The sequence below is a fragment of the Larus michahellis genome, chromosome 10, assembly GCF_964199755.1.
Source record: "Larus michahellis chromosome 10, bLarMic1.1, whole genome shotgun sequence".
NCBI lineage: Eukaryota > Metazoa > Chordata > Aves > Charadriiformes > Laridae > Larus > Larus michahellis.
In genome coordinates, this window is record NC_133905.1 from 14,628,507 (window position 1) to 14,644,529 (window position 16,023).

At 43.8% G+C, this 16,023-nt stretch overlaps 1 protein-coding gene across 1 annotated transcript in view; it reads left to right on the forward strand.

Moving 5' to 3' along the window:
* The window catches only part of ITPR1 (inositol 1,4,5-trisphosphate receptor type 1), a 182,507-nt gene that overhangs the window by 87,705 nt on the left and 78,779 nt on the right, over positions 1-16,023 (forward strand). Inside the window, exons 32-39 of the mRNA XM_074603193.1 lie at positions 157-408; positions 967-1,092; positions 1,821-1,949; positions 5,776-5,896; positions 6,532-6,716; positions 8,041-8,189; positions 9,149-9,260; positions 13,080-13,106. Coding sequence (XP_074459294.1) covers positions 157-408; positions 967-1,092; positions 1,821-1,949; positions 5,776-5,896; positions 6,532-6,716; positions 8,041-8,189; positions 9,149-9,260; positions 13,080-13,106 — 1,101 coding nt within the window. The remainder of the gene's footprint in view (positions 1-156; positions 409-966; positions 1,093-1,820; positions 1,950-5,775; positions 5,897-6,531; positions 6,717-8,040; positions 8,190-9,148; positions 9,261-13,079; positions 13,107-16,023) is intronic.

Below are 16,023 nucleotides of genomic sequence, written 5' to 3' on the forward strand. Positions count from 1 at the left end.
CCCAGCTGACTTGGTGGGCTGCACTCGTTTTAAGCGTCTAAAGAATAACTAATTGGGATTTTGCACTGTAACAGTTGGCCCACAGATTAGAGGAGCATGCTGCGGGGAGATGCACAGGCTTTGATCTGCTGATGGAATATCTTTCTTTCTCGGTAGCTGGTGAATGCGGGAGAAGACGTCCTAGTGTTTTACAATGACAGAGCCTCCTTCCAGACTTTGGTGCAAATGATGAGATCCGAGAGGGATCGGATGGATGAAAACAGCCCACTGATGTACCACATCCACTTAGTAGAACTTCTTGCTGTCTGCACGGAAGGCAAAAATGTCTACACAGAAATAAAATGCAACTCCCTTCTTCCTCTGGATGACATTGTCAGGGTAGTAACCCACGAGGATTGCATACCGGAGGTGAGGGCCGTTTGGAGGCACTGACCTAGATGTATTTGAAATGTGCTGGCTTTGGGTGGGAGAGATGTGATATTACAGATCATTCCCAGTCTGGCCTGGGAAAGGTGGCGGGTGCAGGTGGACGGTGAGATGTGAGCTGGGAAACTGGATTCCTTCCCTGCTGCTGCTAATCGGCAACCCCAGAGAATCTGGATAGTTAAGTTAAATCCTTCTATACTCGTTTCCTTGCCCTTAAAATGGGGATGTGATGCTGTACTTGCTTGTTTTATAGGGTTCTTGAGGCAGAGAGGTTTATGGAGTAGGCTGCTAACCTTGAACAGATGGTTCTGCAGAACTGGAAATGATTATTATGCTGACGTTTCGTCTACAGTGATCCTGGTGTTTTTTATTGGATGATGTCTTGCTATTCATGGCATTAAATTTCACCAGTGCTTAAATAAAAGGAAGAAGTAGAATTACAAATGATTTATATAGCGGTTTTAATGTGGCATTATATTCATTCGTAATACCATTCAGATTTTTATTTTTTAATGGTAATTTTTTTTCCTCTGCTTTTAGGTCAAAATTGCGTACATCAACTTCTTGAATCACTGCTATGTGGACACAGAAGTAGAAATGAAAGAGATTTACACCAGTAATCATATGTGGAAGCTATTTGAGAACTTCCTGGTTGACATCTGTCGGGTAATGGTTTCTGTATCTAGGAACTGAATTAAAAAGCTCAAATGAACCTATTTAGTACAGAGCAGTAAGAACAGGACACAACAGTGCATCAAGGCAATAAGTACCCTGAATACTGTGTTCCTTCAAATTTGTATGTGCCTTCTTTTCCTTATGCCTGTGGATTTCATTAGTCATATTCCATGGAACACATTAATATTTTCCTCTTAAAAAGAAAAAAAACCCCACAAACAACAAACCTCAGAAAAGCCCCACACCCTGCTCTTTTGTCTGATGCCTTTTTCTCTTCTGCCACCTGGCTTGCTTATTCTGGCCAGGATAGTGAGCTCCTTCCCGAGCAATAGTCAACGGTTTTTGGCAGGTCAGGACAAATTTTTTCCAAGCTTGGCATTTGTTTGGCCATATGGCTTTTTGCCTGGGATTCCAAGTATTTCCCCATACGAAAGCATTACACTTCAGTCCTCCCTACCCTACTACTTTCTTTCCTCTAAGGCACTCTGTTTTTTTTCCCTCCCCCCTAAACATGCTGAATGCCAGCACCTTGAACAGTAATGGTGTTAGGCTTCTGCTTTTGTGTATGCTGGAAATCCAGAGGTCCAAGCGTCATAAATATCATTGTGGCAGGGAATTGCTGGGACTGGAACAGTGCGAAATGAAGAATTCCAGTCTGGAACACTTATTCATCTACCTTGGTTGAGCTGCTTCTGACCTAAGAACGAATTGTCTTGCAGGCTTGTAACAACACCAGCGACAGAAAGCATGCTGACTCCATATTGGAGAAGTACGTTACAGAAATAGTGATGAGTATCGTCACCACTTTCTTCAGTTCCCCATTCTCTGATCAGAGCACTACTTTGCAGGTAGGAAAATGCAGCAAGACAGAAAAGTGAAAAGATGCTGCAAATGCAATTATGTTCATTCCACTTCCGTTCCATTTACCAGTTAAAAAGAAACACATGTGTTTAATGGGGGAGCAGATACGTATTCTTTGGGAGCAGGATGTTTCTTTTCTTGTAGAAGTGGAAAGATTTATAGCCCACAGTACAAATGTTTTCGTAGAGGGGCTGAAGTCTCACATTGCTTCATTAGTAGATTCAACTCCATGCTCCCACCGAGATCACACAGGTCTTTTGGAGAGAGTTTCTACGTGTCGTTATCAGGTTCCTGGTGAGAGAATCACACTGCAAGTAGGGAAATGAAGGATTTTTTTGTATGTTTTGTATTCCAGTTGCATCTAAGGGCTCTGGTTGTCCTCTTTGCAGCCTTAGATCAGAGTACACTTGAGCAAGATGGTTTGGGCAGGTTTAGGAGAGCAAACAAGCAATTTTGCTCAGCAATAGTTTGTCATGCCAGCTGTGCAGCAGTGGTAAAGCGGTAGCACGGCAGCAGGTTCTCCAGAGTGCTGTGATAAAGGGAGATAAAGCTTTGGTGGCAGGCTTTCCAGACAGGAGGAGAGGGTGTTGCATTACAGAGGGTACAAAGGTGATTGTTTAAACAAAGCATGTTTTTTATAGGAAGACTCTAATTTCCTTAAAAAAAAATAATATATATATATATATTTCCAAAAGCTCTAGTGTGTTTCATTAAGCTGAGTAATTTTTGTTGTGTTCAAAAGTTGGGGAAACATGGAGAGAGGCTTGGAACGTTTGTGAAGTGACAGAAGGTAGAGATTTCCACTGCAGAACAGCAGTGTCAGGACATTGCCCTAATATTTGTATTGCAGCACAAAGATAACATCATTCCTGTATTCATAAATAACGTTTTGGGAGGAGTGTGGGTGGAGTGGTCAGGTGCCTGGCAGGTCTGTCAGAAGTTTGGGTATGGTAGTTGTTGAAACTTGATGCAGCCTCAGCATGCCAGAGGCAGTTGTTCACTTGTAATTGAAGGCAACTGGCAGCAGGTTAGGAGTCATCTGGTTCTCAAAAGTGGCCAATTTGACATGTCAATCCCTTGTCAAAGGATTTATGCTAACCCTTTGGGTCATGGTGTGCTGCCTGGGTGACTGCAGGGCTCCAGGGAGGTATACATAAAACTGCTGACGGTAAAGACTTCTACTGCTCAACATGAGCAGTGATGTTCCTGATTTTCCCTTGTTTACCACCCCTATCTCTCATGTTGCCAGTCTGTCCCCCTGCAGTCAGGACATGGATTCGACCAGCGGCCAGTCTGATCTACCAACTGTTGAGCATTCTACACAGCCCTGCTTCTCACAGGCTTAGACAGCCCTCCTTATTCTGACCTAAGGCAGGGCAGGGGACAGGGGAGGCAAGGGGACAGTCACACTGAAACCAAGAGCTGTGTTTGGGATTGGCTCAAATGCTCTTAAACTGCCAAACTGTGGGCATTGCCTGGGAGAGCACAGGGAGCCACAACAGCTGTGTTTGGGCTGAGCAGCTTCGTTGGGGCTCTGGCTTCACGCCCGCAAGTCTGAGCAGTCCAGCGGTTGATTTGCTCCTCATGTGGCTTTAAACTGTCAGCCCCTATTGCGGTATCAGCTTCCCTGAGAGTTTGTCAAAACTTCGTCAGAAGACAATGAGAGATGGAGATCGTTCGCCTTGTCCCCCAGGGCTCTGCCCTTCTCCTCTCCTCCCTGTCATGCTTTTAATTGTCATCTCTGAGTGTACAGTATTTGAATACACTTCCTTACCGTCATATTTTAGCGATCTGTTAATTTCATCTGTCAGCAGCTTTTCTTTAGTTTCTCAATCTCTCCTTCTGTCTGGCAGGAGGAATTAACTTATTTCACCTCTCTTTTACCATCTCTGTTGGTAGTTCTGTCTTATCCTGGATTCATCTTTTCTCTACATCTCTAAGTTAAGATCTTTGTTTCTCTCCCTTTTTCTGCCTGTCAAGGCTCTTGCCCGTAGCCTGGGACTCGCCCACCTGAGGAGTAGAGCCCGTTGGACCACCTGGCTGTGGATGTCCCTCCTCCGGGTGGGATTTTTCCCTCCCATCCAAGATGCTGCAGGGCAGTCTGCAGCCACTGTGATCTGGTGCCGCTGTCTCCGCAGGCGAGGGACCGTTGCCACTCTCCTCTGCGTTGCCTTTGGACGCAGTCACTCCCCGTCCTTTCTGCTGCACCTTGTCATCTCGCTTTTTCCCATGCGAGCCTCTTCTTGTCTCATGCTCTTTCGTGTTATGGCTTGTTCGATTTAAATTGTACCTCCTTTGAGTCAGGACCGGCCTTGCTTGTTCAAGGAACACCTTGTACGTCTGTCATGCACTTCAAATAATATGAAATTAGGAGAACGTAAATATGTCTTTTCAAAGAACAGCTGTCCAAAACTTTTCCTCTTTAGCAAGTACTGTTTAGCCTGTTTCCCTCCTAAGGGTGCTGCTGCCCAAGGCTTTCCTTCGCGAGTGTGGTTGGAGGCATGCGGAACACGGAGTAAATTTCTTATTTGATTTATTGACCTAATTTAAGCAAATGAAACATCTTTGAAGCTTTTTAAGACAGAAAAGTCTTTAAACATGAACTGAAAAGAATACGTGGGTGGCTTAAATCCAGAACTGCCGGTATTTTCAATGCCCTTGGAGAATACTACTGTCTGCCATGTTTTTGGTGTTTGGCTTATTTCTAGAAAGGATAATAGGTATTTGCCTCTTAGTAATTTTTGGTTCTTGAATTTTGATTCTCCTTTTGTACGTTTCACAATGGTGTTATTTGATGCATTTGATCTAATAGATTTAATTATCTAATAGATTTGGCTTTTTCATCTAACTCCACTTTTTTCTTACAAACAGGCATTAATCTTGACCAGAATAAAAGAGGTATTTTTTTCACTGGTTCCTAAGTCTTGTGGGCTTTGCACTGTGGTGTAGTTCACTTAGCTGATAGAAACATTACTTAGCTAGTAGGCACGGGGACACGGCGTATTCCCTCTCAATGTAGGTTCATTTGAAATATTTAAAATACTTTTTCCTCTAATGGTAAAATAAATGAATTGTTCCACTAAGTAATTACCATACAAAACGAAACAGGGAGTTTTGGTCCATATCGTTGGGATGTTGCAAAGATGGACGAACAGAGCTCGTGTGTGTGTGTTGGAGCACCTCACCTATCTATAGTGGAAGATCACCTTGCGAAACACAGGGCTAAACCCCACACCTTAATTTTGGCAGATCCATAGCAACTGTAGTGTTTACCACTAACTACTACCTGTGTTCGAAGTAACAAACGCACAGCTGGTTTCTTCAGTAAATTAGATACCAGTTAATAATACCTGAAATGATGAGTTTTCAACTCTGGGGCCATGCTGTTGTTTAGCCAAGAGCAAAGTCCCATTTACCTGTGGACTATTGAGTCAGCCACTGGTCACCGCTAAAGGAAGAATCTCTGTATGCCAGGTTTGCTGATAACTCTGATTAAACAGATGAAGATGACTGCTTATTTCCTTTGCTTAGTCAGGCTTCAATTACTTGAGGCTTTATGCTTTAGAAGCTGTCTATTTAATGTTTCCCTTCCAGCTTTCATTCCCACCCTTTCCATTCAGTTGCTGATTGTGTGGTAGATACGCTGTCTTCAACGTGAAGTTGCCTAACAAGTGGATGCAGACCAGTTAGAAGTGACTGGTGTGCAGAGAGTCTTGTCTGAAGCTGGTAACCAGTATTACCTCAGGGTGATGCTGATCCGCCTCAATATGGTGTGATGAGTCTGATTTTCTTTTCTTTAACCGTGTGTTCTAGACTCGCCAACCTGTGTTTGTGCAGTTGCTGCAAGGCGTGTTCAGAGTGTACCACTGCAACTGGTTAATGCCCAGCCAAAAGGCGTCAGTGGAAAGCTGCATTCGGGTCCTCTCAGATGTAGGTAAGAAATGGACGTAATCAGAACTAACTGCTGCAGATGTGGTCATCCAGTGTTTGCTGCTTACATGTCATCCTTCCAAAAAGAAACTGCAGTTTAGTTCCCTCCAGTTGCACTTGCAGATAACTCAGAGCCAAGGCACAGCACAAAGCCAGAGTTCCGTTGATGTATTGTCATGGTTGAGCAATAGGTGGTGTCACTGGAACCTGAAGTGCTTTCTCCATTTAACCTCAAAACTCTCTGCAGTCCTGTTGATCTGCAGCAGGGAAGTAGTTCTGTGCCGCTCCTCCCAGTAATTTTCTCTGCTTTTAGTAGCAAGAAGAGTAATTTGTCCTGGGTAGGAGACCAAATTCTGTTGGATAGGTGCATGGGTGTGTTAGCACGAGATGTTGGGAGTGCGTGTGTAAGGACTTTGAAGACAATAAACAGCTCTGAGGTGTGAAAGTCTTTAATCATAATGCTCCAGAGGGGTCTGACCCGTTACATCTATGATTACACAGGGACTGAGTATCACGTTGTTTAAAGTTCACACAAAGGAGATTGTAGAAGGAATTGCAAGTAGAGCTTGTCTTGTTCTTGCGTTGGTTGTAATACACGGGCTGAAGGAGTCAGTTCTCACTAACTTTTGCTTGTTGCAGCAAAAAGCCGCGCGATTGCAATTCCTGTAGACTTGGACAGTCAGGTCAACAATCTCTTCCTGAAATCTCATAACATCGTACAGAAGACTGCAATGAACTGGCGAATGACTGCAAGGAATGCTGCCCGAAGAGATTCGGTGCTCGCTGCCTCCAGGGATTATCGAAACATAATTGAAAGATTACAGGTGATTACGCAGCACCCCTCCTCCTTTGATAAGCACTTGCATGCCTACACAAAAGGAGGAATTTATACTAAGTAGAAAAACGTTTTGGGATGAATTAATTAGTCAAAATGCCACATGGTAATCAAGTTAGCTGATGCTGAATACAATAATACAGTAATACTGTATATAAAATCAAACGTAAACCATTGTATCAAGACAGGTAACTGAATGTGCACAGCTAATGGGTATAGAAGTACTCATCCTAGGAGACGCAGATATTTGAAGCTAGTGGTACTTGAAGTATTCTTGTTTCACCACTAGTAATATTTCTTTGATGAGACAGGACTTCTTCATCATCACAGCCTTCCAGATTCCTCCAGTGCTTTGCTCCTTGTACTCCAAAACTCTCCGTACAATGAAAGGTGCCACAGCCCTGCCTGGAAGACTGAAATAAACAGATGCATCGGTTCCTTGTGAACCAGTTGCAGCCACAGACATTCCCTGAAACAAAGTGTGTGCATTCCCATACAGCTTTTGCTAAAAAGACTATTTAAACATACCGCTTTGTGTTAGAAATAGGGATTGATGTGTTATAGCTCTATTTTATGTTCAGATGTACAGACAGTTCAATAAGGCCTTTCTTATACCAAATGAATTTCATCGTTTTCAATGATGCTTTTAACCTTTGAAGATTCATTCTCTGGCCAAAAGCTTTTTCTGGCAAACAGTTACAAATAACTTTATGTCAACTTACATAATGTAAAAACGCTGCCCAGCCCAGCTTGTCCCTCTCTATCTGCTCCTGTCTATTTGTCCATTTCAGTTTGATTAAACTTCCTCTCTGGCTTCAGAGGTTCTCAGTATTTTCGGCTTGTTTAAGTATTAGGGTAAATGTGGTTTCATTTTAAGGTAGCTACAGCTTTCCAAACTTTGAAAAGGGGAAGAAATTGTTTTGGGGTTTTTTTTGCATAATTTTAACAGTAGTACTTTTTATTGTCAGCTCATGTAAGCATAAAGAACCAGATTGTTATCACAGAGTTTCAGTGCAGCTCTGAATCTGCATGTTTTTCTTTCCCCTATATGAACAAGAGCACCTACAAAGATGGGGAGGGGAACTAAGTAATCTGGGGGACTGCTGAAAATCAGGGCTTTCCTTTTAAAGACAACTATTAAATGATAAAACTGAAAGTCTTACCTGACCAGACTCTGAGGTCTTTGATCTAGTTTATCCAGGCAGGACAGACCTAATTCTCCTGTCCCCCTTTTGCAGTTTGTAAAATTAATTTGCTTACATATTTAGATGTATGTGATGTTTGTTTAAAATCTTGATGTGATTATATTCTAGGACATAGTGTCAGCTTTAGAGGATCGCCTACGTCCTCTTGTCCAGGCAGAGTTATCAGTTCTGGTAGACGTGCTCCACAGGCCTGAGCTGCTCTTCCCAGAGAACACAGATGCAAGGAGGAAATGTGAAAGTGGAGGTTTCATTTGCAAGTAAGTTGTCCTGAAGTCCGGATTGTTGGGAGGGTTTCTGTTACGTTTTGCTGTTTCCCAGTTTTCCCATGCCCTGTGGAATGGTGCCCTCTTGCCCAGCTTTATGTAAAGTGAAGTTTTTCATGATACGATAAATGCAATTTGTCCTTGGCGGGGGGAAGCTCTTGGGGATGGGGAAAGACTGCTTGACATGCTTTCACAGCTAAAGCTTAACAATCGCTGGCTTTGCTGCAGGACAGAAGTGTCATAAGCAGCAGTATAAACAAGCAAGAAATTATGGGCTAGTCCCTGTTATTGTGTCCCTGCCTTCAGCCCTAGTCTTGATCTTGTAGCACCTAGTGCTGGGTAAGAGTCGGTTGTCATCGTGTGCATCACCCAACGCAGATGCCTCCCAAATTTGGAGGGAAGGAAAAGGAAAGATTACAAGGTCATTTTGAGTGCAATTCAGAGCAGAATCTGGCTTCTCAGATTGCCTCCTGGAGTGGGGGGGTTATATAGAGAGTTAATGGAAGTTAGGTACCAGAGTAACAAACAACTGCTGGGTAGGATGGATTCCTAATTGCCATATCCAGGATGCTCAGTATGGTTTGGTTTTTTTTGTTTTAGGTTTTTTTTTGGTTTGTTTTTTTTTTTTTTTACAAAGTGGAATAGTTTTCTTTCTTACTGTTAAGTGTTTGTTCTGGAGAACCAGCAAGTCGTAAATTATGCCAGTAGTCAGAGGGTTTTATCTGGCTTTCGTCCTGCCCCGGGGATGCAGTTCCCTTCACAGCTTCACTGAAGCCCCCTGATACCTGGTTCAATGTTGCTCTTGAGAGAATGTTCCCAAGAATGTTGTATAATGGCATGGTAATAAAACTTGTGTGCAACTTAATCCAATTAAGATAGATAGCCACGTATATCTTATCCCATTTTTAGAATATTAGTACTAAAACAAGCTGTGATTGATTGGTTATTTTCAGATTAATAAAGCATACTAAACAGCTGCTGGAGGAGAATGAGGAGAAACTGTGTATTAAAGTATTACAGACGCTCAGGGAAATGATGACCAAAGACAGAGGCTATGGAGAAAAGGTAACGTAATTTACAGTTCACCATTCTGTGTTAAACACTATCTTTATTATTCAGTAAAGGAAAATAAAATTCTCGCTCTTTCAAACTGTTTTGTATGTGTAAGCACTTCTGTACTGGATCAGGAACAAAACATTTTTAGTCAACTAATAACTTCAAATACAATTTGAAAGGTAAGCTTGTTTCTGTTGCTTTTCTTCTTTAGACTTGCAAGTTTAAGTCTAATTCCTGCGGTTGGGGGCACTGTAAAAATATCTAATGTTGTTACTCCTTTATGAAGGATATAACCTCTTTATTTGCTTTCTGGGTCTAGGTGATCCTTCATCAGGTCACATAACCTTGCAACAAGAGGATATTTTGTAGTTTAATTTTAATTTATATGCATCCGGGTTGTCATCTTGTTGTGAATTACAGATGGAAACTGTACACCCACCCATGTTTGGGGTTTTTTTTCTTTCCCTTTCCTACATACAACTCCTTTGTCTTGCTGAGAACAACGTTTTTCTGTAGGTACAGACTTATTCCCTATTTGCATCAGAAGAGGGTGCATATGCCCATATGTCTAGACGTTCCTACAGTCAGTCTCAAAATACTTGTCTAAGGTATCTCCATGCATTTTTAAGCAACCTAGGTTATTACCGCGCCTCACAGTACATGTACAGAGGAGTATACCCTCCCAGTGAATGTGCTTATGAGTAATTGAGAGTTGCCAGTCGGGACTGGGGGAAGCAGTGGTGTGGAAGAATGCCTGATGCAACTGGGAGTCCGTGCCCGGGAGCAGATGGTGTTTCATATCCAATTCTCACTTGCAGTAGGGTTTGAAGATGTTGCATAGTGCTAGATTCCCAGCACAAAAAGGCAAAAGCTTTAGAGGTAAGACAGTTTCATAATCAAAATAATAATTGTTTATCACTGTATCCATAGCTGCAGCCTCGAGGGAGGGAAATGCTCTATGGGCAGAGGCACTTGTAGCAGCATCGCTGGGCTGACTGGCCAGCTGGGATGTTGGACGTGGTCCCTTTCTTTGGCTAGCCTGGCTGGAAATGAGGAGGACACGGGAGCAGAACATAGTGCTCGTTGCCAGTCCAGCAAGAGGCAGGTGCTCGCTGCCCGGAGCATGGGGACCTGGAGGAGGGGAGAGCAGATGGAGCGAGGAGGCCAAGTGCATGTGGGTGTGCACGTGCAGGCGTGTGGGCTGTTGCTGAGCTCGCAGCAGCGCTGGGAGTGAGTGGGAGACTCCTAGGAAAATGCCCGGAGGGTAGGGATGGCCGGTGCTGTCCTCCCTGCCCTGCCAGGGAACGCTCTTCCCATGTGCTGCTGCTGCCTCTTGGCTGTCAGAGGTCCAGCCCACTGCCCGGCCACTGCTGCTGCTTTGCTCTAGAGCTGCAGTCCCACCCAGGGATTTTTTTTTTTTTTCCACTTTCTGGTAGCAGTATTTTTTAATAAACTCATTGACTTTGGAGGAATGCCCTAATCAAGTACAAGAAAGCAGCATAACATAGAATGATTTAGGTTGGAAGGGACGTTACAGCCCACCCAGTGCCACCCCCTGCCCTGGGCAGGGACACCTCCCACCAGACCAGGCTGCTCCAAGCCCCGTCCAACCTGGCCTTGGACACCTCCAGGGATGGGGCAGCCACAGCTTCTCTGGGCAACCTGGGCCAGGGGCTCACCACCCTCACAGCAAAGAATTTCTTCCTCAGACCTCATCTAAACCTCCCCTCTTCCAGTTTGAAGCCATTACCCCTCGTCCTATCACTACATGCCCTTGTAAAAATGTGGGATGAGAAGGGGAGCAGGGTAGGTAGGAAAGGGCAGCAACTGCAGGTTTCAACCCACTTTCGACACATTGTCCTTTTCTGCTGAAGTGGCGGTAGCTTGTGCTGGGTCATAACAGCACAAGATAAAGCCCTGTGGAGGCCTCTGTCCTCTCCTCAAGTCCCTTTGCGAAGACATCTGCAATACAGTACAAGTCTGACCTGGAAGGGGACTGGTTGTAGCCTGCAGAAGGTAGTCTGCTTCTGCAAAAGGGAATTGGGCTGGATGATCCTCTTTGGCAGGCTGATAGTTCCTGTTGCCCAAAGCTGGGGATGTAAAAGATTCAGTGTAATCATAGATTTGTTTTTACACTTTAGCACATCAGTGTATATTCTCCTGTTAAAAACAGCCAAGAGAAATTGTCCAAGGTCACCTTAAGTAATAGAAAGGTTGGGTGATACATACTATATATACTATATACCAACAAAATACAAATTAAAGCTTTGAGGGTTTTTTTTTTTTCTTTTAAATGCAGTAAGCCACTTGGAGATTTTTCTAAATGGAAATTCATTTACAGCAGTCACTTAGACTTTATTTGGCCAAGTCAGGTGCAGCAGTAGTTCTAGAAGATGCAGTTAACATAACTTGTACCATTCAGACCATGGAGAAGCCCACAAGATTCTAAAAATTTTCAAAGCGTAGAAAATGCATTAATTTCTGAAACAGTCAATCAGTTACATAATTCAAGATAAGAATATGCTTGCCTGCAAAGTGGATTTCCGAATATGAAGCAGCAGCTGATTGCTTACAGATAGACTGATAGTAGTAGTAGAACAGCTTTTACTGTCTGGCTGTGAGAAGTGCAATCGTATTTATTCTCCCTTGTGACTCATATAACTGTATTTAGTCACTACTTAAAAGGCAATACCTTTTGTTTTTAAAATCATCCTGGAGTGTTTGAAGAAAAAAAGGAACAAAAACTAAGTTATGCACCCATTCCAAATACTTGAGTCCCTACATAGATGAAGGCAGCAAAAGTTATTCTTGTGACCAGCATATTGATCGCGCAAGCGATATTGCTTGTAGGTCAGATGTTCGCAGAACTGACAGCAGTCACTTCGAAGTAGTGTTCAGCAGCAGAGTGCCATGGAAGTTTTGGCATCGCGTGTGATTTTTTTTTTTTGCTGTAATACCATGTGGTGCTCCCTGGAACAATCTGATTTATAAAAAGATTGTACTCCACCTCTCACATTTAATCTCCCAGCACAAATAATAAATATGCCGCACCCTCCTGGCCCATGCGCTTGTCCCTTTTGTAGGTGGGAAACGTAATGAGAATGCGGCGTTGTCCGCTCCCATTAGCGAAGGGCTTCGTTAAACAGCTGGGGTTCCTCTGCAGCATGCAAAACCCGTGGTGAGAACACAGATGTACAGAAGCTTGTGGGAAGGCTCAAAGCTTTACATATTGCTAAAGACTCCTCATCTTGGCACGCGCTCGGGCTCGCTCAGTGATGGGTAGCATACTGTGGTGTATTTAATAGGCAGAAAACTGTACTCCATTGACAGTGTAGGCTAGACCCAAGTTTTTTACTTTGCTGAAACATGTCATTCATGCACATCTTCCTGGGTGCCTACCAGATGATGAGCCTCAATTGTGCAGGACTTACATTTTAAAACTCCCATTTCCCTTCCCAAACTGGAAATCCAGCCTCTGCACTCCTCCTGCTGCTTACAGCTCCCGCTGGTGACGGCTCTCATGCCCAAGGGTGAAGTTCTTGGATCTCGGTCAGCCAGCCCGCGTGGTTTGTCACTTGGCAGAGGAACAAAGCCAGGGCGCATCCTGCCTCCGAAGCTGCCTGGCGCAGCGCTTCCAGCAGTGTCAGTCCCTAACCCACCACATCCTGGGAGATTGCAAACGTTCCTCATGCTGACTGTAAAATACTATGTTGGATTGCAGCATTAAAGTGTTAAATGATTTATAAGATCCTAACATGAAATTTATCTGTATTTTCTCTTACTAACGCTTGCTTTCAATTCTTCCCCTTGTTCTTTCTTTTCTGGCAGATTACCATTGAATTGGATAATGCTGAGGTTTTAATTTTATTTATTTTCTACAGTGTTGTTTCTATGGTGTTTGTTTTATGAGTAGCCCTGTGATCTGTCCTGTTGTCTCCTCAGCACTGAGCTTTCCGATCTGTATGCCTGTCTGAGTGAAGTAGTTGAGTTTTCAGTCTGCCATGTGTCTGCACTGGGAATAGTTGCCATAACTAATTCCAAATGTCGTTACTTGGAGTATTAGTCTGAGTGCAGGCAGAACTTCTAGCTGTCTGCAGTCATCTGGGGCCTTACTAGATCCCACGAAGTTTAGGAACAGATCTGAGAACTTTTGGGGCATCAACTGCCACAAGCACCATTAGGGTGGTGGCATGTAGGCCTTGGCCCTGATGACCAAACATTGGTGAACAGGCTCTTTCAGCAAAACTAAATGCTGAGGTTTGGTGGTGGTCACACAAGTTGGAAGAACCTGCCAAAAGCCAGGTGGAGGAGACCCCGAATGAAGTGTCTCCACTTACTGGCTGGTGAGAGCCATTACTCATGTCCTGCTGGGCCTGCCCAGGGCTGGCTCCTCCAGCAGACACCCGGCTTTACCGAGAAAGGTGACAGTCACGCAACCCATCAAAGCATCTTGCGTCCTTCCTGTTGCTTTTTGGTCGGGTTTGGTGTATAAAGCCACGTAAAACGTTCGGATGTGTTGTGAAAGCCATGTGGTGTAACCCTGTGAAAATGACTGACTTCTGGAAGCTATTTCTGTGTGAAAAGCTTCCTACCATCAAAAACGTGCCTTCAGTTGGCAGTGCAGCAGCCTGGGCTGTGTTCGTGCTGTATGTAGCTGTTTTACAGGCGGAAAAGCCATATTTGAGCATAGAACTTTCAGTTTAACTGAAATTAAGCTTTCTAAGGACTTTTAAAAGCAGCGTGTCTGGTTGGGGCAGCGGCGTGTGGGGTGGAGGGAGGGAGCTGAGCTGTCTCTGCTGCTGCTACTTCCTCATCCAGCTCAAAAAAACCCACGTGTGGGCGCTAAATTTGAGATTCTTTTTGCATAAATGTATAATACTGAGAAAGTGATTGACTGGCACCTTATTTTACTGAAATACCAGGAAAAAAAGAAATATTTTCCTCTCTGTGCTTTGTTTCCTGCATTCTCTCTGAAGCCAACCTTTTATTTGGAACAAAATTTAACCGCTTAAAATGTTACTGCTCTTTATTCAATAGAGCAGATAATGAAATATGCCATGAATTGCTTTCTGTAGAACTTGTTGATTTTGACGTTGATCAGCTGAATTCACCTGGGTGAACTTCCTTCTGAGAACCAAATAATATTTGGGGACCTTTGCTGTTGAAATGGATTTTTAAATCCAAACTCTTTGTCACAAAAGTAGACAGAAAAAGCGTACACATCACCCAGGATTGGCTTGGAGGGTCTTTTCTATTCAGCAGGGCCTTTAGGGGAGGGAAGGAGCAGAGTTCCTTGCAAGAACAAATGGGAGTGGTGGCTTTTTGGGTTTGTGTTTCTCCTGGTCTGTGGTTGGGATGCTCGGGGCCCTGCTGTGCTGGAGGTCAGTGCTTCACCGTCACCCCGACGTGCGCTGGGTCCCCTCTCCAGGCTGGAGCAGAAGGTCCAGCTGGGGTCTGAGATGCTTTTCCTAAGAAAAATTTCACGACTCTCCCATTGCTGGTTTCAAGTTCAACAAAAAGCTCTTTATTAGAAAATCTCCATCTGGGATTATTAGGAGTTTTCGTTCTTCTGTTTGTCGGTGGAAGTTTTCTCCTCTTAGCGTGCGCACAGGATGGCTGATGGGTGGGATGCACAGAGAGAGCGGGAGCCTGATTTTGGGCTAAAGGATGGCATTTCTTGTGGCACGAGTCCATTTACTGCTCTGCCGTCTCCTCTGAGCTGTGCTGGCATGGGCTATCTCGGGTGCGCTCCAAGTGTCACACCAAACTTTTACTATTATACAGCTACGGAGGTGCTGTAGTGTCTAACCTCTGGTGTAATTATTTTCTCCTTCTTTTTTTTATAAACCAAGATATTTTTCCCCCCTTACCTGGTATGCACCAGCAGCGTGCTCTGTTTTTGAAAAGTTAATCTGTAACATGTGAAGGCTTCTGTCAGGCGCGAGACCCTTTAGATTGTGTGGTGCTCCAGCTTCCCAGAATAGCACACATACATATAATTTTATCTTGGAGAAACTTCAGACAGAAACTTGAATTGCCTAATTACAAATTAAGTCGTAATACGAAACTCTCTTCCCCTGTAGTTTCTGGCCTGCAGTGTGCTGTCTTTGCCTGCAATAAATCAGCCAGAGCGTGCGGAGCAATTTGGGATTTGGTCTGGAGGCTGCAAAGGAGGAGCTTTATTGCTCCTCGATGGAGTAACTGCATGGAGAGAGCAGGTGTGTTTGTACCCACCGGCAGCGAGCGCTGGCTGCTTTTAGAAAGGGATTCGGTCTGAGCTTGAGCCACTGACAAGTCTCAAAGGAAATCCTGGGGTTTCCTTTTCCCCCTCCTCCCCTTGTCAACCCTGGAAACTGTAAACACTTAGGGCAAAGAATACAGAAATCTCCATTATTAGTAAAATTATTAACTTCCTTTTCTGTTGAACTATGCACAGCTTAATTTTTCTGTTCAGCTGAAGTGCTCCCTAGTCCCTCAGGGTAAAACTCTCTTATAAAGTAACTATTTTACGACATGATTTCATAGTCTTTATGTGGCTGTATATATAGGTTGATTTATGTATCTTAGTTGCTTACTGCAATGTAATTTCATAAGTGATGGGTCCAAATAATAAAAGTTGCTAAAAATGCCAGGACATCCATGCATTTGTTACTGAAAGTCGTGCTAGAAAATTGGCGCTCCGGTCCCCCTTAACGTTTTTGTGAGTGAAGCAAGGGAGTGCCTTTGTAACTGGGTGAATAATGCTGGAATTCACCTCGATGGTAGGAAATCC